Source organism: Rhinopithecus roxellana, chromosome 10 (genome assembly GCF_007565055.1).
Source record: "Rhinopithecus roxellana isolate Shanxi Qingling chromosome 10, ASM756505v1, whole genome shotgun sequence".
In the NCBI taxonomy this organism is placed as follows: domain Eukaryota; kingdom Metazoa; phylum Chordata; class Mammalia; order Primates; family Cercopithecidae; genus Rhinopithecus; species Rhinopithecus roxellana.
Window position 1 is genome coordinate 71,864,868 of NC_044558.1, and position 26,000 is coordinate 71,890,867.

The 26,000-nt window shown below is 37.6% G+C and overlaps 1 protein-coding gene across 23 annotated transcripts in view; it reads right to left on the minus strand.

Annotated features, from left to right (window-relative positions):
- PPHLN1 (periphilin 1) overlaps positions 1 to 26,000 on the minus strand; it is a 129,368-nt gene that overhangs the window by 101,746 nt on the left and 1,622 nt on the right. For 7 of the 23 annotated variants that reach the window (XM_030939581.1, XM_030939580.1, XM_030939579.1 and 4 more), the window contains exons 2-4: positions 21,101 to 21,143; positions 17,244 to 17,335; positions 2,879 to 3,043 (exon numbers count right to left, since the gene is read on the minus strand). In XM_030939581.1, the coding sequence (XP_030795441.1) occupies positions 2,879 to 3,043; positions 17,244 to 17,335; position 21,101 (258 nt within the window). In that variant the 5' untranslated portion in view covers positions 21,102 to 21,143. Of the gene's footprint in view, positions 1 to 2,878; positions 3,044 to 17,243; positions 17,336 to 21,100; positions 21,144 to 23,816; positions 23,945 to 26,000 lie in introns of all 23 variants that reach the window. The other 16 variants (XM_030939585.1, XM_030939582.1, XM_030939589.1 and 13 more) reach the window with 6 other exon arrangements.

Genomic DNA, 26,000 nt, shown 5'->3' on the forward strand with positions numbered 1-26,000 from the left:
TAATTGCCAAATACATATATATCGATATCACAACAGTAAAGGGCTATTTGAGGACAAAGTCTAAATTTAATAAAGCACACATTTCTCAACCTCACATTTTTCCTTCTGTCAAGTTCTCTCACTAATTTTCAGATTCAAGCCCAATGAAAAACTTGCCACTTTCCCATTTTCCTGCTCGAGTTTTATTTTCTCACCTTATTTTCAATTAAAAACCAAACTGGAAACAATATAAGAAACTGTCACTTACTGATAATCTATATCAGAATAAGATTTAAATTTAGTTAAGTTTAAATAAATTTAATCAAATAAAACACATTTTATTCTCTAAGACAGACATATATGCAAAGGTGCATCAAAAAGAACCATATAGCAATCCACACCAAATTACTTTAAAATTACACATAGAATTGGCTGGGCACAGTGGCTCACGCCTGTAATTCCAGCACTTTGGGATGCCGAGGGGGGTGTATCACTTGAGGTCAGGAGTTCAAGACCAGCCTGGCCAACATGGTGAAACTCCATTGCTACAAAAATTAGCCAGGCACGGTGGTGTGTGCCTATAGTCCCAGCTACTTGGGAGGTTGAGGCAGGAGAATTACTTGAACCCAAGAGCCGGAGATTGCAGTGAGCCAAGATCGTGCCACTGCACTCCAGCCTGGGCAACAGAATGAGATGCTATCTCAAAATATAAATAAATAAAAGTATACATAGAATAATACAATATGCAAATTATGTATCAGGAAAATGGATTCATCTAAAATAAATCTTCCTCTTTAGCATCACATACCCTATTCTTATATAAATAAAACATAATCATCATTTTCCATCTCAATATTAAATATAAACACAATTGGAAACTTAACCGCGATAATAAAACATTAAATCAAGTAATTTGCTTGCATTACATAACTGAACTCTAGATAAGAATTAGTGTCATGAGAGTCTTAAGGATCATAAGCATGCTTGTTGTCTGTTTGAAGGGAATTAAAAAAAAAAAGTTATACACACAAAAGTATAAAGACAAACACAATTGGTAACAATATTAGAAAAAACTGCCACTGAAGCTCTATTATGCTACAAGTTTTTAGAAAAAAAAATCATTTTCATGAGATTTCAAATACAAACTGGTCCAATGAATAGAAAACTCACATAGGGTTTTCATAAAAGCGGTAACAAATGAGAGGGTGCACTAAAATCTCAAACTTTCACCACTATTCAACTCATCCATGTAACTAAAAGCTACTTGAATCCCAAAAGCTACTGAAATAAAATAAAAATTTAATAATAAATATGAGGACCACAAAAAAGAAACAGCATGACATACAAAAACTGAATAAAATAAAAATCAAATCTGTGAAAAGTAAGAAAGCTATAAAACCCCAAACTTTAGAAACAAACACGAGAAAACATTGAATAGTCTCATCACAACTTTGGAATTGTTAGGGGTCACTATGATGTAGTAGGAAGAAAAACCAGACTCCCATACATACCCATCCTGAGTAAATCACCTTACCTCCATTTCTTCAAGCGTAAAGTATGAAAACTAATTCCAACAGCCAAAGTGAGGTCAAAATATTTTATAAACAGGGTTTGAATATGTACTGTTAATAGTCATATTATACAGTAGGAAAGGAGGGGAAAGAGAAAAGGTGCAGAAAAAAGAGAAAAGGTAGGAAAACAACCTAGCTGAGGAATACTAAAAACATGCAAGGTGGGACAGAGGAATTCCATCAAGGAATAGTATTAAGTTCAATTACAGATTACTGCAACATTAAATACACACTTCTAGATTATTAAGAATGCTCAAAAGAAACAAGTTGTAATCATAATAATAGCAGCTAACTTTTTTTTTTTTTTTTTGAGACAAAGTCTTGCTGTGTCACCCACACTGGAATGCAGTGATGCGATCTCGGCTCACTACAACCTATGCCTCCCAGGTTTAGGCAATTCTCCTGCCTAAGCCTCCCAAGTAGCTGGGATTACAGGCACCTGCCACCACACCTGACTGATTTTTGTATTTTTAGTAGAGACAGGGTTTTACCATGTTGACCAGGCTGGTCTGGAACTCCTGACTTCAGGTGATCCATCTACCTCAGCCTCCCAAAGTACTGGGATTACAGGTGTGAGCCACCACGCCCAGCCAGCTAACATTTTTAAATTGCTTCCTATGACAATGTTTTGAGTGTTTCTAATCTCAGTTAATAAACAGACTTTAGGCTGGGAGTAGAGGCTCATTCCTGTAATCCTAATACTTTGGGAGGCCGAGGCGGGCAGATCACTTGAGGTCAGGAGTTCGAGACCAGCCTGGCCAACATGGTGAAACCCTGTCTCTACTGAAAATACAAAAATTAGCCAGGCATGGTAGCACGTGCCTGTAATTCCAGCTACTTGGGAGGGTGAGGCAGGAGAATCACTTGAACCCAGAAGGCACAGGTTGTAGTGAGTCAAGATTGCGCCACTTTGCACTTCAACCTAGGTGACAGAGTGAGACTCTGTCGCAAAAAAAAAAAAAAAAAAGTAGGTCATCTAGTAAGAAATGGTAACCACCTGCCCATCACTTATTAAGTACCAAGACAACAGATTACCTTTAAATGGTTTTGCAAATCCCTGCCAATTTTAGGGGATTAAAAAAAGCAGGCTAGTTGGAATTAATTTCATTTAGATAGTGCCACCCAGAGTGCTTACCTACTTTGTCCAGCACCCCAAGATTCTTGACTACTAGGTCCCATCTGACAGCTCCAGCAGGCAATTCACATGAGAGCATCAAGCAGAAAGTGTTTATTCAACTGCTTTCATGGCCGTCACATAAATTTTTTAAATTACATTAATTTTAAACTTATAAGAAATAACAATTAGTACATGGGGGAAATTTACATACTCCTCTGTGAGGTGGACCACTTCTTCGATCATGAGAAAAACTGCGGCCCTCGTCATTGTCTCGGTAATCAACATGACTGTAATATCTATTGTAGCTTCCTTCACCAGGTCTGTCTAGCAGTGGTGGTTTCTTTGGCACAATATTAACTAGTCTATTGTAGCCATCCTAAAACAGACAAAAAGAAATATATACAAATCACTAATTTCTCTATTTGGTTTTGGAAAGGTTTTAAAAAAAGCACAGGAGTTCTTACCCTTAATCAAATAAGCTAAACGTATAAACAAAAGCATTAATGAAATAACATAAATATAACTCAATACTAAGGTCTTCACATGGATTAAAAGAAATCAAGTTGTTCAATGAAGAAAGCCAGGTGTTCAAAATAACATGCAGCAATGCAAAAACCAATCATAAATAAAAGGAAAAATACAATATTATCATTTTAATAAAAAATAAACTTAAGACAGAAAGTTACAGTAGCTCTATCCCTAATTGCCTAACAATTTTAGAAATAAAATTATGTAAGACAGCACTCATATTTGGTCTACTGTGTTTGAACTATACTATTTAGAAGAAATATAAACTATTTACACACGAGCAACAGTTAATGATGATACTGAGCCAGAATGATCAAAAGGAAACATTTTGCTATTTTTCCGGCAGTAATGGAGAGAGGAGAGCCTCTGGCTTTACAGGTCTAGAAGCAAAATAAAAGCTGACATAAATTTTGAATTAATTTTCAAAGTACTGCAATACATTGTCAATGTTTTAAAAAATGAATAGGTTTTTTGTGAGACTTGGGGAATTGGACACAGGGAGAACATATGCCTTAGGTTAGCAGCTGCTATAAAATAACAAAGATGATTATCAATGAAAAGAAGTAGAGAGCTACAGAACATATATCCATACATAATCTGGACTTGGGCATTCATGGCACATCAATCAATATCAAATGAAATATATGTTAAAAAAAAACAAAACTGTAAAGCCTGATATAACATAAGATCAATATGAATTAACCAATCTGGAAAAAACCAAAACTTACAAAATATAAAGCCCAACATTCAGAGCTGTTTATCCATCATCCCAAGCCTGTAAAATGAAATTAATACTAACACCTACCTCATGGCATTGTGAGGACTAAATGAGAAATGGAACGCAAAGTGTTTAGTACCATGTTCAGGCACACAATAAGTTCTCAAAAAATGTTTGCTATATTGATTACTACTGTGCAAGTCAATGAAAAAAATACAAAGTACGTCAAACTGTTTCCTTAACTTAATTCTTAGCCCTAATGACTACAACTATTCAATTGTTATTAAATGACTATATACTATTCAAATCTCTCAACATGTAGGAAATTTCTCAATGGGTCAGGAAAAAATAAAATCAGTAGTTTATATTTATTTGACAGCTTAAAAGATCTAACTAATTTTTCCCATGAGGATCTAAGGTAGTTACCTGCTTTAGTAAGTTAGATATTAAATTATAAGATATATTCTACATTTACATAAAATATGATACCACAAATCAATATATTGACTCATTCTTCTACAAACTACCTTTCACAGAGATTTCAATTAAATTTAAGGAAATATTAAGCTGCCCAAAAAAAAAAAAAAAACTGGCATTAAGCCAAAATTAGTAAAATTACAATTTACAGCATTTCTAATTGAAAATTTGTCACTCATAAAATCAGAATAACTGACTTCTCCAAATTCCAATAAACCATGAAAAGCCATTACACAACAGTCTTGTTTGTATGATTATTTGGAGGGATGGTGGGGCGAGTATGCATGCCTAAACACTTCTATGAATAGAGAGCTTATTATTTTACAAAGCACTCTGTTCCTCTGTTCAACTCCCCAGTTATTAGAAAGTTATCTGGGGACTGTAAAATGTATTTGGTAAAACTTTAGGAGAAGTAAAATTCAAATCACATTTAGTTACTTATTTAAAAAGTTGCTTTACCAACTGAAGTAAATGAAAACAATCATTCTAAAAGTTGTTTAATGCCAGGCATGGTGGCTCACACCTGTAATCCTAGCACTTTGGGAGGCCAAGGCGAGTGGATCACTTGAGGTTAGGAGGCCGAGACCAGCCTGGCCAACGTGGTGAAACGCTGTTTCTACTAAAAAAAAAAAAAAAAATTAGTCAGGTGAGGTATGCATGCCTGTAGTGCCAGCTACTCAGGAGGCTGAGGTGGGAGAATCGCTTGAACCCGGAAGGTGGAGGTTGCAGTGAGCCAAGACTGCACCACTGCACTCCAGCTGGGGCAACAGAACAAGACTCCATCTCAAAAAAATAAATAAAATAAAAATAAAAGTTGTTTAATCAGCAAAAGAAAAAAAAATTCAATAACAACTCTTATACCTGGCTATAAGGACCAAGCTGGTATTTTGAGAAAGTGTTCAAATATATGTACATTATACCATCTCTGCTCTGTAGACACCTAATCTTAAAGAAAACTCCCTAGCTACATGAAAAGATTTAAGGAAATAAAGATGACTGCAGGAGCCTGTAACAAAGCAGGACTGTATTTTTTAAGTGTTCATGTCTTATCCAGGTATACCATTCAAGGATTTTTGCTCCCAATAAAATCTATGATGAGTGGCAAAGAATTTAGAATTTCCCTTTCAAATTTTTTTTTTTTTTTAGATGGAGTCTCACTCTGCAGCCCAGGCTGGAGTGCAGTGGTGCAATCTCAGCTCACTGCAACCTACTCCTCCTAGGTTTAAGCGATTCTCCTGCCTCAGCCTCCCGAGTAGTTGGGATTACAGGTGCATGCTACCATGCCCAGCTAATTTTTGTATTTTTAGTAGAGACAGGGTTTCACCATATTAGTCAGGCTGGTCTTGAATTCCTGACCTCAAGTAATCCACCTGCCTGGGCCTCCCAAAGTGCTGGGATTACAGGCATAAGCCACCACACCTGGCCCTTTCAAAAAGATTATATTGTTGAAATTCAAAGAGTATTTTTATTACCTGCATTGCCAGACATGAATAGAAATAACAATACTGTTTGAAATTCTTATGCAAATCTTACATTAAGTTGTAAACATGTAATTTCCCTTTCTATATGCTAACATAGGTACACAGGCTTAAGGTACTACTGATATGTTTGGAACCTCCATTTTAGAAATATATTGGCAAAAAGTCAATTTAAAAATGGACAAAGACCATGAACGGGCATTTCTCCAAAGAAGACATAAAAATGGCCAGCTCCCCAGCTGTAGGCAGCTGCCTAGGTTGCCTTGTACCTAGGCAAGCATTACACTGCTGGGAGAACAGTAGCCAATAGCTGACTGGCATTCTGGCCCTGGTTCATGCCAACTCTGTGTTGACTACACCAGGATGCTAGCATAGTTGAAAAGAAAAAGAAAAAAAAAAAAACAAGGCCAGCTGGGCACAGCTGCTCACACCTGTAGTCGCAGATACTTGGGGGGCTAAGGTGGAAGGATCCCTTGAGGCTAGGAGTTCAAGGCTGCAGTGAGCTGATTGGTGACTGCACTCCAGCCTGAAAAAACAGAGTGAGACCCCATCTCCAAGTAATAATATTTTTTTTAAAAAAAGGTCAACAGGTATATGAAAAGGTGCTTGACATCACTAACCATAGGGAAAATGCAAATTAAAACCACTATGAGATACCCCCTCACACCCTTAAGGATGGCTATGATCAGAAAGACAAGCGATAACAAATGTTGGCGAGGGTATGAGGGAAAGAGAACCCTAGTATACTGTTGGTGGGAATGTAGATTGGTACAGCCATTATAGAAAACAGTACGGAAATTCCTAGAGAAAGTAAAAATAGAACTACCACATGACCCAGTAACCCCTCTTTTGGGTATATTGTACATCCAAAGGCGATGCAATCACCACCTGTTCAAGATATTCACACTCTCATGTTCATTGCAGCATTATTCACAATTGCCAAATTTAGAAACAACTTAAGTTCCCATAGATGAACAAAAGGATCGAGAAAATCTGGTATACAAATATATGAGTGGAATATTATTCATCCTTACAAAAAGAGGGAGATACTACCATTTATGACACATGGAAGTACCTGAAGGACATTATGCAAAGTGAAATAAGCCAGATACACACACAAACAAAAATATTGCATGATGTCATTTATATGTGGAATTTAAAAAAAACAAAAAAGAGCTCAAATACAGAGATACAGGTAACTGGTTACCACAGGTAGGGGAAGAAATGGGGAAAGGTAAGTCAAGGAATACAAAATATCAGATAAGCAGGATGAATAAGTCTAGAGATTTAATGTACAATATGAGGACCAAAATTAATAAAATTGTACTGTATTAGAAATTGTTGTGAAATATACAAATTTTAGGTGTCCTTATCACACAAAAAGATAGCTATGTGGGATGATGAATGTCTCCTTCACTACAGTAACCACTGTACTATGAATATGCATCCATGTGTATCTGCATCTATATATGCATCCCATAACATCATGTTGTAAATCTCAAATATACCCAAAAAAATTTACATTAAAAATAAGTAAATAAAGATAAAAAATGTAAAGAGAAAACAGGAAAATACCTTGGAAAACAATGGCCCCATAACATACAAACCAGAAATAAAAATTATGACTTATAAAGAATATCTTAAAAGGTTAAGAATAACAGGGTAATTTTCAATTAATCAAAAAATAAACTCAATGGAGTTGAAACGTTTCTATTATTTCAAATGCAGATATTTCAAATCTTGAATTTAAATATAAAATCTCAATGTACTCCATCAATGATATCAATTTTCACTGCTTCTGTGTATTAGTAAAAATATCTACATACTAATATATTGATTAATATATATCTACATATTAATGATTATTTAAGTATCCTTATTAAAAAGATCAGAATTTTCTGCGGATGTTACTAGAATTTCCAAAAAATATGCGTAGATCTTATAGGATTTGCTACTCCAAAGTTAGTATTAATGGTATGATCAGTCAGACCAAAAATAAAAAGTATATGTAGCTCATTTAAAAGAAAAGGTCTATCTATTGATAATTTATCTACCCTGGCAGGATATTTTAAAAAAAAAACAACTTGCACATAAACTTAAATACTTTTGGAAAGTTATACTACAATGAAATTTAAACTTTCAAATCTGTCATCATCTTAGGGGTGAGATCTCACCCCTAAGATTACTACTGCAAGACCCTCTAAGTGTGTGTAATAAGAATTCTTCGGTTTGCTTATGTTAATGAGAATCTGGTCAGAAAAAAATACCTAGTTTTCCAAATGGTGAAATGGTTTTGTTAGAAAATAATCAGCTACTTCTTAATTTGCTACACATTCCAATGTAACCATCTGTTACAGGGAATGCTTTCATTTTAGGAAGTAAAAGCACCAAGTTGATAGTTTTTATTTGATTCAATATAAAATCTGTATCAAATTTTTCACACTGGCTGGGCATGGTAGCTCATACCTGTAATCCCAGTACTTTGGGAGCCCGAGGGGGGCAGATCAGCTTGAGGCTAGGAATTCGAGACCAGCCTGGCTAACATGGTGAAACCCCATCTCTACTAAAAATACACGAAATTAGACAGGTGTAGTGGCACACACCTGTAATCCCAGCTATTTGGGAGGCTGAGGCACAAGAACTGCTAGAGCCTGGGAGGCAGAGGTTGCAGTGAGCCGAGATTATGCCACTGCACTCCAGCCTGGGGAGCAAGATTCTGTCTCAAAAAAAAAAAAAATTCCATACTGTAGTTAAATCTCATAATTAACTAGGTAAAAATTATTAAATGTTTCTTTAAAAATATTTCTTCTCCAATATGTCATTAAAATTAACTCATTTTAACAAAAAATCATTTAATTTAAAATGAAAGTATTAATATAAAAGTAAAAGTATTAAGACCATCCCCCCCAAACATTTTTATCTTCTAGCGACAGATACGGAAACACTTAATGACATCTGAAGTGTGGTACCATGGATTTACTTCAAAATAATCTAGGAGGGAAGAAAGTGGTAGAGGCATAGACAAAACAAGATTGGCAAAGAAGCTGATAATTGATTTCTCCTTTGGGAGTTGATCACATCAATGTTATTATATGCTTGATTTTTTTCCCCTTACAAAACATCAAATAACAACTAAAACACACTAACCTACCAAAGAAGTAAGTAAATACAATGGTATACGTAAATAACGCCATTATGTCCTATCACAATCAACTTACAATGCAAATGTAAGCCTATGAAAACCTTATTGGTCTTATTTACTGCTCTATTCCCAGCACCTAGAACAGCACCTGGCACACAGTAAGCACCACATCCATAATATATATATGATACCCTGGCATCACATGCTTTTTACAGAAAAGTACCATACAAACCATATCTAACTAAAATATTCTGTTACACAGGCTGGTAGGCTTTTGCTTTCAAAGGTTGTGATTTCCTAACTCTGATCCCTATAGTCTACAACATGCATTTCTATTGTAGCATTTGTTGATTTATTTCACTCACTGATTCTTCAATGAAATATTGGTGTTTCTGAGTCATTCCAATGTCTTTTGGTGACAGTGTTAAACATGAAAACTGGTATTGACCCAGAGAGCTAAGACATGTTATTAGAGAACGTAGCCAAGAATTGATCACATTTCTTCTGAAAATAGTGACAACAAAAAGAAAGTTAAGTCCTTGCAATTCTGTCAACAAAGAAAGTAAAACACCTCTTAGGGTAACTCTACACAACGGAACATTACTAAATCAAACTCAGCAAAGAAACACTTTTTTTACATTTCATGTATGTAATTTTCCCATTTAAAAAAACTATTTAAAAAATTGCACTCTAGCTAATAACATGTATGCTTGAGGAGTTAATGGGAAGGATACTGTTGTCCACAATTTACTCTGAAATGTATTCAAAAACATAGATGGATTAATAGCATGAATAAATACATGATAAAGCAAGTTTAGTAAAATGTTAATAGTTGAGTCTAAATGGGGAGTATATGGATGGTCACTATAAAATTCTTTTGACTGATGTATGTTTGAAAACTTCCATAATAAAATATTGGGAAGTTGTAAGTACATGGGAAAATTTACATGAACACTGATGACTGTATAAAACAATAATAAAATGTGGGGCATAAGAAGAACAGAAATTTAAATATGCCTGTGAAGATTTTGAATAAAAGTGTTTCATGAAATAAGAATGGAAAGAAAAAATATTTCAACATTAACACATTTTAAACAATGTTATATGAAATATCTATATAACTGAATTACTAAATTAAGTAGATTTGACTGTCAAGTTGGTCAAAAGAAAAATTTCTGGATTATGGTTTGAGTACATTTACATTTGAGAACAAGTGGAACTGATATGCATCCCATCTATTCCCTACAAAGGCTCAGATACTTACAAAATTATGTTCTAGATTTACTAAAGGATTTATTTTTGATTGGCCAAACTCTCTAGGAGAGAGAAATAAACAATAACAAGAATTATAAAAAAGATTCAATTAATCTAAGGAAGTAAATATTGTTATTTAACTACTTAATTACAAAAACTATGTAACTCAAATTTATCACAAATGTGACAAAAAAATAACGTGTTGCTTCTCTTGACATCACTATTCGTCAATATTGTTCTCCCTGCTGCTGCCAAAACCAGAAAAATCTTGTAATGCAAAATAATGTATTTGTTAAAGAAACAGAAAAGGCCGGGCGCGGTGGCTCAAGCCTGTAATCCCAGCACTTTGGGAGGCCGAGACGGGCGGATCACGAGGTCAGGAGATCAAGACCATCCTGGTTAACACGGTGAAACCCCGTCTCTACTCAAAAATACAAAAAAGTAGCCGGGCGAGGTGGCGGGCGCCTGTAGTCCCAGCTACTCGGGAGGCTGAGGCAGGAGAATGGCGTGAACCCGGGAGGCGGAGCTTGCCGTGAGCTGAGATCCGGCCACTGCACTCCAGCCTGGGCGACAGAGCGAGACTCCGTCTCAAAAAAAAAAAAAAAAAGAAACAGAAAAAAGAAGCAGGGATAAGCAGATAGGACTGCTTCAGCCCCAGCTCTATTGTAATTGTCTAGAATATAAACTGCTAGTGCTCTGATCCTAATTTCCAAACTTTACAACTTTTAAAAATTCTGAAACTGGACCTTCTCTCCCATTTTCAAATAAGCTAATGGAAGAATTGACATTTTATGTTGCAGCTTCATTAAAATGTTCCATATTACCTACCTGTTTCCCAACAGGCTAAGAAGCTGGACCCCCATAAGTGGAAGTTTACATGTATTTAAAAGCCATTCTGGGTCAGGCATGGTACCTCATGCCTGTAATCCCAATTTGGGAGGCCAAGGTGAGAGGATTGCTTGAGCCCAGGGGTCTGAGGCTGCAGTGAGCTATAGCTGCTCCACTGCACTTCAGCTGGGTGACACAGCAAGACCCTGTGTGTATGTACGTACAAATGAATGAATGAATAAATAAATAAATGCCATTCTGTCACAAAACTTGATAAAGGTTAAGAAATCAGATAACTAAGCTCATAGAAATTATAGGTTTAAAGACAGAAAGCATGCTTTAAAAACAAGAGCTTTACAGGTATCTAGAAGTGTAGATATTCTGTGATGATTGATTTCCTTCCTATAGAAGAAGCGTATATATTTACATACAAAGTCTCTGTAGTGCACTTCTTTGAACTTTAGTCTTCTACCTACCTACCCAAGTTTAAGGCCAAATAAAAATTTCTGCGAAAGCCCCTTATAAAAGTGACTTACTACTTATACATAAAGAATTTAAAAGCATACCATAAAGTGCTAAAATAATGACTGGTAAATTTGTTAAGCTGTACACTGAGGATAAGATTGCCAAACCTCAAATTAAGTATAATTTAACATCAAAACCAAAGTATATCAGTGTTCAATTGTCTTTTCAGGTTTATCAAGGCTAGAAATTCAGAAAACAGCTGCTTTTACTAATGAGGTCATACTACTACAGAAGGTACCTTCCCAGCAGTCACCACTTCACATTGCACTTCATGTCACATCTAGTAGTTCCTCAAATACATTTCTTTTGTATCAGAATTAATCATAAATGGGGCAAAGGGTGTACTAAGAAAAAAGGGAGAAGCCGGGCACGATGGCTCACGCCTGTAATCTCAGCACTTTGGGAGGCCGAGGCGGGTGGATCACCTGAGGTCAGGAGTTCGAAACCAGCCTGGTCAACAAGGCAAAATCCCATCTCTACTAAAAATACAAAAAATAACTGGGCGTGGTGATGGGCGCCTGTAACCCCAGCTACTCAGGGAGGCTGAGGCATGAGAATCACTTAAACCCAGGAGGCAGAGGTTGCAGTGAGCCAAGATTGTGCCACTGCACTCCAGCCTAGGCAACAGAGTAAGACTCCGTCTCAAAAAAAAAAAAGAAAAAAAGGGACAGAAATGCAGTAAAATTGTTTTTTGATAAAGAACAGGATTCAAATATACAAAACAAAGTAGAATGTTACCTTCCTCTATTCCAGGCACTAACAATAGTGGGTTACTAACTTAACTAGTTTTACATTTTGAAAAAAATAATCTGCCTTTTCAAAACTTTGGAGGTATGACATACATACAAAAAAGTGTACAAATCACAAATCTATTGCTGAATAAATTTTCACAAGGTATAAGTACCACCCAGATTAAGAGAATATTCCTAGCGCAGCAAAATCATTCATTGTGCGGTCTCCCAGTCACTACTTCCTCTTCCCAAAAGAAACCACTTTCACTTGTGTTACACAAAATGAAACACGCAGAATAAACTCTTGTGACTGACTTCTTTCTTTTAATATTATGTTTGTGAAGTTTATCCATGTTGTTGCACCTGGCAGTAGCCCATTTATTCTCATTGGTGTAAAATTTAAACAATCAACTTTGCCGTTGGACATCTGGTTTGCTGCCAGTTTGAAGTTCTTCCAAATAATGCTTCTTATGAACTTTCTCATATATACCAATATGATACGCTAATATGGTTTTTAAAATAACATTAGATTATTTAAGCAAATATTTTGAAAAACAATTTTTTTTTTTTTTTTTTTTTGAGACAGGATCTCTCCCTCTGTTGCCCAGGCTTGAGCTCAGTGGCACAAAACACGGCTCACTGCAGCCTCAACTTCCTGGGCTCAAGCAATCTTCCTGCCTCAGCTTCCCAAGTAGGTGGGACTACAGGCATGCACCACCATCTGTGACTAATTTTTAAAATTTTTTGTAGAGACAGGGTCTCACACTGTTGCCCAGGCTGGTCTCAAACTCCTGGGCTCAAGTGATCCTCCTACCTTGGACTCCCAAAGTGCTCAGATTATAGGCATGAGCCACTGTATTCAGCCTCAAAACTTTTAGTAAGTTATATTTTCATTAGATTAAAAGTAAGAAAATATAACTATTTACATTTCTAGTTCAACTACTTTAACCCAAAGATTCAGTGAGTCCATTAAATCAGATGTAAATACAAAATTACTTTTTTCAACTAACTTTAGATAATAACAGCAGGGGATGTATCTGTAACTTTGTTATCAACAGAAATCACAGATAATTTTATACCATGTTACAGCTAGCTGTTACAGGTATTGCAAAATATCATTTGTAACACTCATCACTACTTTAAAATTACAGCAATGAAACCGCCACCACTAGCTTTTGATATTTAATGGCCTACTAAAGAAGCATCTCTATTACTATATCACAAATTTGGTTTTTAATAGTTTGATAATCATTCTCAAATGTAAGCACACTTAGTTCTGTGCATTTTATTTATAGGTTTAAAAATGTTATTCTGAGAAGGGATCCATAGGCTTCACCAGACTGCTAAAGGGATCCATAGCACAAAAAAAGGTTAAGAATCTACGCCTTATTTAACTAAGATGCAGATGTAACACAGAAGGCACAGGGGTTAATTTTCAAGAGCCATTTATTTCCCTATTGAGGGAAAGAGAAGGCTTTAAATTACTAACCAAAATAAGCCCAAAAAATGTACCAGAAAAAAATGTACCAGAAAAGGAAGAATGCACCAGAAAAAAAATGTACCTGAGTCTTGGGAAGGAGGGATATGGAAATACAGAAAGAAGGATTTGTATAAACTAGGAGAGGCTGATTGGGGGAACAGAAAGACCAATCTAATGGAATTGAAGAAAAAGGAGAGAAATGAACCTGCACAAGGTCTGCTCAGGTCATATGCTCTCAAAAAGAGAAAAACCATCTAGGCTCCTCCATGAGGAACCAAGCAGTCAGTTAACTTAAGGAAGTAAGGTTTACCTTTAGGCATTTAAGAGACAGCTGAATACATCCAGTCTGATTTTAAGGACAATTGTGTTATAAAACATATCTCCCTACCTGCTTGCTTCTGATAAAATTATGAGGAATAAGAAGCCTGTTTCATATTTACACAAACACAGATAGTATTAAATGAAAATGTTTGGTTTTGTTTAGATTTTTCCACAATATGCTGATTCATTAAAGACTTCCATCACCTGTCATTTTTACCTCAACTCCTGTCACTATCAATGACTTCAATTCATATATATCTGTATTTTTCAAATTCTGCACGTTAAGAATCACTTAAACTTTTAAACAATACCGAGGTCCACATCACACCCACAGAGACGATAATTTAATTATCTAAGATGGGACCCATACAGTGGTACTGAAGAGCTCTCCAGGAAATCTTAATGTATAGCAAGGATTGAGAGCTTCTGATCTAAATCACAAATCTAAAGTCTATCCTAATAGTCTCCTTGCTCTCAACTCCAATAACTTACACTAGCTCTCTATTCTCATTGTCACTCACTGAACTTCACTCAAAACTGTTCCATCTTGGAAATCCCACACTCTAAAATACTGATTACCTATCTTTCTGCCACACCAAAGCCTTCCCTAAGCCTTTCCTGTCCCTCAACCACTCATTTCTTTCAATCTCCTGTCCCTCTCAGCCTCACTCTCTTTATCGGCCCATACCAAATGGTATATTACTTCAATAATTCTCTGGGTTAGCACCTTCAACATCCTTATCTCCCTGGGTCCACCACTCATTTTACAATCTTAAATCAATACAATAACCTGCTTTCCTCAGCCCCAAAGTAATAAAGCACACAATCCTACAGACTGGTGCCCAGTTGATGGCATAACCATACAAAAACCCTTTTAAGTATCTTCAAAACACAGAATTTAAAATTCCTAATGGGGCCGGGAGTGGTGGCTGACGCATGTAATCCCAGCACTTGAGAGACCAAGGCGGACGGATCACTTCAGGCCAGGAGTTCGAGACCAGCCTGGCCAACATGGCAAAACCCTGTCTCTACTAAAAATACAAAAATTAGATGTAGGTAGCAGTGGCAGTGGCTCATGCCTGTAATCCCAGCACTTTGGGAGGCTGAGGGAGGTGGATCACTTGGGGTCAGGAATTTGAGACCAGACTGGCCAACATGGTGAAACTCTATCTCTACTAAAAATACAAAAATCAGCCAGGCATGGTGGCTTGTGCCTGTAGTCCCAGCTGCTCGGGAGGCTGAGGCAGGAGAATTGCTTGAACCCAGGACGCAGAGGTTGCAGTGAGCCAAGAATGTACCACTGCACTACAGCCTGGGCAAGAGGGTTAGACTCCATCTACAAAAAACAAATAAATAAAAATTTAAAAAAGCCAGGCATGGTGGCATGCAATCCTAGCTACTCAGGAGGCTGAGGCACAGGAATCGCTTGAACCCAGGAATTAGAGGATGTAGCGAGCCAAGATCGCACCACTGCACTCTAGCCTGGGCTACAGAGTAAGACTGCCTCAAAAAAAAGAAAAGAGGCTGGGCGTGGTGGCTTATGCCTGCAATCCCAGAACTCTGGGAGGCCAAGGTGAGATCACCTGAGGTCAAGAGTTCGAGACCAGCCTGGTCAACATGGTAAAACCACGTCTCTACTGAAAATATAAAAATTAGCCAAGTGTGGTGGCGGATGCCTGTAATCCCAGCTACTCAGGAGGCTGAGACAGAAGAATCGCTTGAACCCAGGAGGTAGATGTTGCAGTGACCCGAGAATGCGCCACTGCACTCCAGCCTGGATGACAAGAGTGAAACTCCATCTCAAAAAAAAAAAAGAAAAGAAAAATTCCTAATGGGATATATCCTTGGCAGAGTGGCGGAGGGGAGAGAGGAAATAAAGAAAAAAGTCATCCCTTTTCCCCTACAAGTAAACTACAGAATAACCTTATCAAGTAAAAAATATAAATAAAAACACTGGGATTTTGATTAAAAACATAAAGTCTACAAATTAACCTGGAAATAAATGACATATAGTAATAATTAAGTCTGGCCATCCTGAAATATAATGGGCATCTTTATTTGTTCCATCTTAAATCATTTTAAATAACCCCAACCTGGACTGTAATTTAGGACAATGACAAACCTAAAGACGATACCACCCATCGAAGTGGGCTATAGGATTAAATGCAACATAAGTAAAAAATAACTAAAATAGAAATAAATATTTGTGGTTTCTGATGGTATATAATGAATCTATAATATATTCATATACCATCACCACAACCTTAGTCCCTTGGTGCTTAGAATGGGTCTGTGCAAAAGTTTAAGTTAGCTTTTTGACCTTCCCCAAACCCTCCTTTAGACCTCCATAGGGGATTCTGGGGAGTCAGTACACATAGTCACTCAAATAAATATTGAGCTTCTATTACCTGGTAAGTACTACATGTAGCACCGGAAATAGTAAACAAAACAGTAAGTTCTTTGGGCTTAGAAAAGGCTTGGCTCAAAATTCCCAATTCCCAGAGCAACAAAGAGACAAGAAGTAGGAGAGCACACCAGAAGCTGCCTGTCTGCCTGACCCTGAGCCTCAAGGCATTCTTACTTACCAGCCAGACTGCCTGACCACAGGACAGCACACCTGCAGGAATCCTAACAAAGGCTATTAACATGTTTCCATGCTAGGAAGAGAGTTCCCCTCTCTTAGAATGAAAGCCTACTTTTAGAATTTCATATATTCAATTTGTAACATTTTTAGGATTATAGAAAAAAATAGGTAACAGCCAATAACAGCAGGAGCAGGTACTCAAATACTTCTTTGTTAACTGATGGTATAATCTTTATAAAATCTGTAATTTTGTTCACAAATTAAATTAAATATAAACCCTTCATTTTAGAAACTTAAATAAGAAATATAAATAATAAGTTTTCTACTTAAATAAAATGTTGTCTTTTATTTTCGAACTTTTAACTTTTAAAAGATACGCTTGATCTCTTTTGTAACCTACACTGGTAAATTTCTGACACTTGAAGATTTTGTTAACAGGCCTAGCTTTGGTCTATCAAATTAACTCAGACACTAGGTTTTTTAATCATTCAATATGTAGGAGTAACTTACACTGGGATGACTTCGAGGAGGTGCTCGTTCTCTCGGAATTCTATCATATTCATATCGTCCCTCAGACCACATTTCGTCTCTTCTGTAAGCCACTAAAGGGAAAAAAAAAGAATTATGGTTTTTATGATACTAGGAAGTAACAGAAAAGACAGGAAGGAGTAAATGATTACTTTCCAACACAAATATTTTCCCGAGATCTTAAGGGGGGGAAAAAAATGAAAGTGACCAAAAGGAAAAATGTTTCTTCCAAACAATTGAGATTTTCTTTAAAAAAAAAAAAAAAAAAATACAGAAAGCCCTATCTTCCTTCTTAGGCAAGACTATTTAAAGCTTCAAAGAGATTGTTGCCACCAATTATGGCAGGAAAATCCATAATACTTCAGACCACAAATACTTCTTCATTCTCCCATAGCAAAAAATAGAAACGATTCATTTTAATGAACAGTTTAAATGGCTGATAAGCAAAGCTATTCCTATTTCTTGGTGAATAGTTCGTATAAATAACATTAGTTTTTTGCTTTTCTACAGTCTTCATTTAATACATATCTACTCTATGTTAAATAATGTGTTTTTAACTGAAAAATGTGTTAAATGAACAATCCTGCAAAAACACACTCAACAATCCTTGAAAGAAACCGCTCCTGATTTTTTTAATGCTATAAATTTGTTTTAATGCAAAGGCTGCCTCACAAAATGTGAAATTAAAAGTTCCGTCAACATTTTTCAGGTTTGGGATTCAAAGAAGCGAGGGTGGGAGGGTGTATTCTTTTCATAAACGCGTCCTACTTTGACAGCTGATACATTCTGGGTAGAGGGTGAATACGGTGTTATAGAATTCAAGGGTATACAGCCACAAGAAGAGATGAAAACAGAAACTGAACAGACAAAAGACAAAGTAAACAAGGCAAACAAGAGAAGATGAGAATAGGGTACGGGAAAAGAGACCATTTATATGAAATGGCAATACTATAAATCAGAAGTTGGCAAATTTTTCTGCAAAAGATCAGACAAATATTTTCAGCCTTGTGGGTCACAGATCTCTTTTACAACTACTCAAATCTCCAGCCACAGACAATATACATAAATGTATGAGTGTGTAAACTGTATTTACAAAAACAGGCTAGCACTTGCAGGCAGTAGCTTGACAACTTCTGGAGTGGATGACAAATGGTTAACAGAGAAGAATCAGGAGAAAGTGAAGTAATCATGGAGCAGGTTCTAAGGCAAGAACGGTGAACCATCCTGATGTGTAGAAGAACCACCATGAGCAAGAAACGAAAATGGTCCAGGTAGTAAGTTAGTGCCGTTCAGTACATAGAAAGTAGGGCACAGATATGTGAAGAAGAAACACATTTCAAAAAAGACTTAATGTCAAAAGATTTTTGGTGGCACCTTATAATGTAATACTGAGGAAGGGGGAAACAGATTGCTATTCCATTTTGGCAGTACAGAATAGCTATAGAATTCTAATGGTTCAGTTAGTTTAGGTTAAGGAAAAATTAAAGGCTGCAAGAAGGGTGGAACTTTTTTTTTTATGTTATTATAGCAAAGCAACCAATTTTCTCTGTAAAAACATACCTACAATATTTTCTAATACAAACAGACCCAATATAATGAATTAGCTAGCCAAAGATGCCTAGGAAAACTTACTTTAAATCAAAAATTAACTTTTTCTCAAAACACACATTCAAGAGAAAAAAATTAGCTTTTAATATTATGCATGAATAAAACTGAATTCTCTGTCTACAGAAAGACCTCATTTAATAATATATGATTCCAAGCAATCAGTCTTTTAGGTGCAAGAATTTATGGAAGCTTGAAAGGGAAGTAAATTGTCAGCACTACTCCTCCTCCGCCACCTTTACTGAATCCACTAAAGGTTTCAGTCTAAAGAGTTAGATTTTATCCTTTTTTAAGATACAGTACACAGAAATAGTAATAGCAATGAATTAAAATCAAATCAAAGGGGGAAAACGTCAATAGCTATACCCAGAAGAAAAACAGACATATGAGCAAACAGTTCACAAAAAAATACAAATAGCTCTTTAAAATCTTTTGAAAAGATGTTCAACCTCCATCAAAATAAAGATGAAAACCAAAACTATAATGGCATACTTATTTTCATCCAAAAGCTCTGCAAAAATCTAACTGCAGTGACGAGATTAAAGAAAGCAACACTTGGCCGGGCGCGGTGGCTCAAGCCTGTAATCCCAGCACTTTGGGAGGCCGAAACGGGCAGATCACGAGGTCAGGAGATGGAGACCATCGTGGCTAACACGGTAAAACCCCATCTCTACTAAAAATACAAAAAAAACTAGCCGGGCGAGGTGGCGGGCGCCTGTAGTCCCAGCTACTCAGGAGGCTGAGGCAGGAGAATGGCGTAAACCCGGGAGGCGGAGCTTGCAGTGAGCTGAGATCTGGCCACTGCACTCCAGTCCGGGCGACAGAGCGAGACTCCGCCTCAAAAAAAAAAAAGAAAGCAACACTTACATAGGTTAATAAAGGAAGTTGGCCAACCGCGATGGCTCACGCCTGTAATCCCAGCACTTTGGGAGGCCGAAGAGGGTGGATCACGAGGTCAGGAGATCAAGAACATCCTGGTTAACACGGTGAAAGCCCGTCTCTACTAGAAATACAAAAAATTAGCCGGGCGTGGTGGCGGGTGCCTATAGTCCCAGCTCCGTAGAAGGCTGAGGCAAGAGAATGGCATGAACCTGGGAGGCAGGGCTTGCAGTGAGCCAAGATCGTGCCACTGCACTCCAGCCTGGGCAACAGAGTGAGACTCCATCTCAAAAAAATAAATAAATAAAATAAAAATTTTAAAATTTAAAAAAAGGAAGTATAACTGGTACAGATTGGGAAGAATTTGGCAATATTTATTAAAATTTTAAAAACACATCTGCTTTGATCTGGCAATTCTACTTCTAGGTATAACTGTACACCTTTGCATAGCAAAGATTGAAAGGAACTTAAAATATTCATCAAAATAGCACAAATTAAATTGCTGAACCAATCAGTTACATTTATACAAAAGGAGTATTTTTGCAAACCATTTCAAAGAAAAGTAACCCCAGTAACAACATGAAAAGACTGCCAAGATACACTGCTAAGCAAAGAAAAGCACAGTAAAAAGGCCAGGTATGAATATATATGCATATGTACAGACTACTCCTGGGAGTAACAACAAGAGACTGTAACAGCAATTACCTCTGGGCAGAACTAGGTAGCTGGGCAGAGGATGAATATTTTACTGCACAATGTATATATACTATTATGTATTTAAAAGTATGTAACTGTTTTTAAAGTTCCTGAAAATCATTCAATAAGCATAACATGTTAAGTGATGGTAAAAATGATTAATGTAAATTAATACACTAAAGGAGAATGTAAATAAAAATAAGGTTTTGTGGCCGGGCGCGGTGGCTCAAGCCTGTAATCCCAGCACTTTGGGAGGCCGAGACGGGCGGATCACGAGGTCAGGAGATCGAGACCATCCTGGCTAACACGGTGAAACCCCGTCTCTACTAAAAAATACAAAAAAGTAGCCGGGCGAGGTGGCGGGCGCCTGTAGTCCCAGCTCCTCGGGAGGCTGAAGCAGGAGAATGGCATAAACCCGGGAGGCAGAGCTTGCAGTGAGCTGAGATTGCGCCACTGCACTCCAGTCTGGGCGACAGAGTGAGACTCCGCCTCAAAAAAAAAAATAATAATAATAAGGTTTTGTAATAAATGAGAAAAATAAACAATAAGAGTTCTAAAGAAATACTATGTAGTTTAATACTGAAATATTAGAATTTACTGGTGTCCCACAAAAAATGTAACAATAACTACTATATTAAATACTACTATACCATACTTACTTGAGTCCTTTTAGGAATCAAATTTAACGTTTTCAACAATTTCCTGTAAGAGGGGGAAATACAGACATAAAGATTTGTGTCTGTATAAACCAACCAATATAGAGAAATAATTAAACCTTCATTAATTGTGTAAACACAACTCTCAAGCCAAACTCCCTTCAAACACACTCTTGAAAATAGAAGATATTATTTTGGCCACCAGAGGCCACCCAAGTTTCATAAGAACAAAATTATAATAAGAGAATTCTAGTCTAGAATTTTGCCAGTTGAGAGCTGGGCAGGTCGTCTCTCTTATCCTTATCTCTGAGATTGTACTAGATGTTTAAGGTTGTTTGTTAGCTGTTATTATAAACACTGGCTTCAAAATACCTCCATAGTTTAGTATGATGAAAATTACCATCTCCTACAGTAATTAGAAGACAGAATACACTAATATCACCTTACATTCAAATGGAAACTTGCAATTTTCTTTTTCTTTATTTTCCTTAGACAAGGTCTCACTCTGTTGCCCAGGCAGGAATGCAATGAGGCAAACACACCTCACTGTAGCCTTGACCTCATGGGCTCAAGCGATCCTCCCGACTCAGCCTCCCTAAAAGCTGGAACCACAGGCATACCACCACACCTGGCTAACTTTATTTTTCATCAAGTCATGGTCTTACCATGTTGCCCCCATGATAGAACCTTGTAATTTTCAAAGGATTTAAAAATAGCTGATAAGTACAGCAAGCTTCCTGATTAGTGGCATATGTTGTTTATGATATTATCCAGGCTTAGGAAATTGACCAGTTACATTTACACAAAGGTGTTCAGACTCCCAGTGAGTGATCCTGCTACCTGCCACATCATCACTATGTCTCCGCATATCAGTGCAGTTTCAACGGTACTCCAGAAAAGTTATCTAAGCCCCCAACAAGATATGCAAACTGAAGAACCAACAGAAAAATAGAAGGACCCTCTACATCACAATTAGGCAGAGAACAGAATTAGAACTCAGTGTGGAGAATACATGCTTCATTTAGAAGTGTGCTAATAACTAGCTCTGGATTATAAAAATCTTGTTCTCTTATGCCATATTCAATGAAGACAGTATGTTTAATATACTATCATGGGATATTTAATTCCAGAGAGAAAAGAAGCCTTTCTTAGAGCACTCCATTGGGCTACTCAACCACTGTTACGTTAACTTCACCTGAGGGCTGAGAGGGTACGGAGGACTTGCACTCTAAGCAAAAGTGTCATGGAAATTGAGAAAACAAAGTCACAGGCAACATCCTTCTGTCAAACCATTAACTCTGAATCCAAAGTCAAGGTAATGGATCTGTTTTTTCATTTTATTCAATCTGGTTATAGTAGCAACTTAGGCTATAGTAATTCTGCTTTCCAATCTAGTCAGCTTCCATTATTAAATACACTCAGGATAAATAGCTTCCCCTCCCCGCCAAACTCATTCCTCCACTTTTTATATTCATTCAACAACTATTGATAGTCAACTAGGGTTACTGAACAGCAGTCACATTTGACCTCAAACTTTAGATGAACATAGGTCTTTGCACTGGCAATTCCCTGCACAGAATGTCTTTCTCCAAGTGTAGGGAAAAGAAAGAGAGATCAGACTGTTACTGTGTCTATGTAGAAAAGACATAAGAAACTCCATTTTGATCCGTACCATGGCCCGGCACGGTGGCTCACGCCTGTAATCCCACCACTTCAGGAGGCCGAGGCAGGCAGATCACGAGGTCAAGAGATCAAGCCCATCCTGGCTAACACAGTGATACCCCGTCTCTACTAAAAATACAAAAAATTAGCTGGGTGTGGTGGCGGGCACCTGTAGTCCCAGCTACTCAGGAGGCTGAGGTAGGAGAATCGCTTGAACCTGAGAGGCGGAGGTTGCAGCGAGCCGAGATCTCGCCATGGCACTCCAGCCTGGGTGACAGAATGAGACTGTCTCAAAAAAAAAAAAAAAAAAAGATCTGTACCCTGAACAATTGTTTTGCCTTGAGATGCTGTTAATCTGTAACTTTAGCCCCAACCTTGTGCTCACAGAAACATGTGTTGTATGGTATCAAGGTTTAAGGGATCTAGGGCTGTGCAGGATGTGCCTTGTTAACAGTATGTTTACAGTCATCGCCATTCTCCATTCTCGATTAACCAGGAGCACAATGCACTGCGGAAAGCCGCAGGAACCTCTGCCCAGGAAAGCCGGGTACTGTCCAAGGTTTCTCCCTACTGAGACAGCCTGAGATATGGCCTCATGTGACGGGAAAGACCTGACCATCCCCCAGCCTGACACCCATGAAGGGTCTGTGCTGAGGAGGATTAGTAAAAGAGGAAAGAAGGCCTCTTGCGGTTGAGGTAAGAGGAAGGCCTCTGTCTCCTGCATGCCCCGGGAATGGAATGTCTCGTGGTATAAAACCCAATTGTACATTTGTTCTATTCTGACATAGAAGAAAACCACCCTGTGGCTGGAGGCGAGATATGCTGGCAGCAATGCTGCTCTGTTCTTCTTTACTACACTGAAATGTTTGGGTGGAGAGAAGCATAAATCTGGTCTATGTACACATCCAGGCATAGTACCTTCCCTTGAACTTGTGACAGATTCCTTTGCTCACATGTTTTCTTGCTGACCTTCTCCCCACCATCACCCTGTTCTCCTGCTGCATGCCCCTTGCTGAGACAGTGAAAATAGTAATCAATAAATACTGAGGGAACTCACACACTGGTGTCGGTGTAGGTCCTCCATATGCTGAGCGCCGATCTCCTGGGCCCACTGTTCTTTCTCTATACTTTGTCTCCGTGTCTTATTTCTTTTCTCAGTCTCTCATCCCACCTGACGAGAAATACCTGCAGGTGTGAAGGGGCAGGCCACCCTTTCATCCAGGTATCTGTGGAATTAACTTTCCTGCCCTTCAATGTCACCTTCTTAATGTCACTTAACTAACAGATCCCCCAGTTGTGCTATTTTTAATTAGCACTAATAATCTAAGATACTATATAATGTAATTTAAATACATATTAGTCCTTCACTAGTAGTATTTCTACCAGTAGTATTTCTAGTAGTGAGGGTGTAATCTGTATTAAAAGTACACTATATAGTATCTTAGATTATTAATGCTAATAATAATAAACAGCAGGAATGTCTACTTGTTCACTGATGAATATTAACCTCCTAGAACAATTTGCACACTGTGCTCAGTATTCAGAGTGAATTAATATTCTAATGTTTCTATTAGAAAATTTTTGACATTCCAGGCCAGGCGCGGTGGCTCACACTTGTAATCCCAGCACTTTGGGAGGCCGAGTGGGGGTGGATCACGAAGTCAGGAGATCGAGACCATACTGGCTAATAGAGTGAAACCCCATCTCTACTAAAAATACAAACACGAAATTAACCAGGCATGGTGGTGGTCACCTGCAGTCCCAGCTACTTGGGAGGCTGAGGTAGGGGAATGGTGTGAACCCGGCAGGGGGAGCTTGCAGTGAGCAGAGATTGCACGACTGCACTCCAGCTTGCATGACAGAGTGAGATTCTGTCTCAAAAAAAAAAAAAAAGAAAATATTTGAAATCCAGACAACTAAACATAAGTTTTAGAACATAATTAGTTAAGGTCGTTGAAAAAACAAAATTAACTGATGCCGGGGCCGGGTGCAGTGGCTCATGCCTGTAATCCCAGCGTTTTGGGAGGCTGAGCCGGGTAGATCATTTGAGGTCGGGAGTTCAAGATCAGTCTGGCCAACATGGTAATACCCCGTTTCCACTTAAAAAATATACAAAAATTAACCGGGCATGGTGGCACATGCCTGTAATACCAGCTACTCAGGAAGTTGAGGCAGGAGAATCCCCTGAACCTGGGAGCTGGAAGGTACAGTGAGCCATGATCGTCCCACTGCACTCCAGCCTGGGCAACAGAGCAAGACACCGTCTCAAAAAATAAAAAAAATATAAAGTACTGCATTCTCTACTAGTTTCACAAGTCACTTGACTTTCCAACGCTCTAAGGATACTTCTTCTATAAGCCCGAATGTACTGCACTAAACTTAGTAGGAGATCCCTGATCGTCCATTTTAATTGATCAATTAACTGAAATTATACAAGTAAACAAAAATGCCAGATGTCTGCCTACATATAATATTTATAAATCTGAATCTTATTTCATATATGGATTGAAGTTAAGGTCTTGACCGGTCAGCCTCCTTCCAGTGTTTTACCCTCCATTTTACCCTAAAAAAGGATAATCAATGGTTAATGCATATTCATAATGTGAAGTTTCCAGGATCAAGAATCCAAGTGGTTTATTAACCATAATAAATCCAAACTTCTATCTTCCATATGCCACCTTCTATTATATCTAACCTTCTATTCTCTCCAAAAGCATATAATTATGCCAGTTTCCTTATTGTGCCACAAAAAGACTAACACACACTATCATAGAGCTGTTTATTTTCCAAACTGGATACCTTTTCCCATTCTCTCATTTGACATCCAACGGTCCACCAAGGCCCAACTCAAAACCTATTATTCTCCACAAAGCCCATTATATAAACCCTACAAGACTTAAAACAGATTCCAAACTAGTGACAGGCTACATGAGACTTGTGTTTGACCCATTTTTTTTTTTAATAAAATTCTATTCCACTGACAACATTTAAAAACTGGGAGAGGATGCTTTTTTAAAAATTCGATTTCCAACTTTTTTTGAAAAAATTAGATGTTCTGGCAAAACTGGGATCATATTCTCACATAGCCACAATCAGCTGTAGCTGAGTGGCAGGTGACCCCTTCTATGGGTGAAGTATTCATTAACGTTAACTGTCTGATCTCTGAGACCATACCTTCAGCACCTGCAATCATTCAAGAAATACCTGACTGTCTTATGTGCCAAGAACTGTATTAGCTACT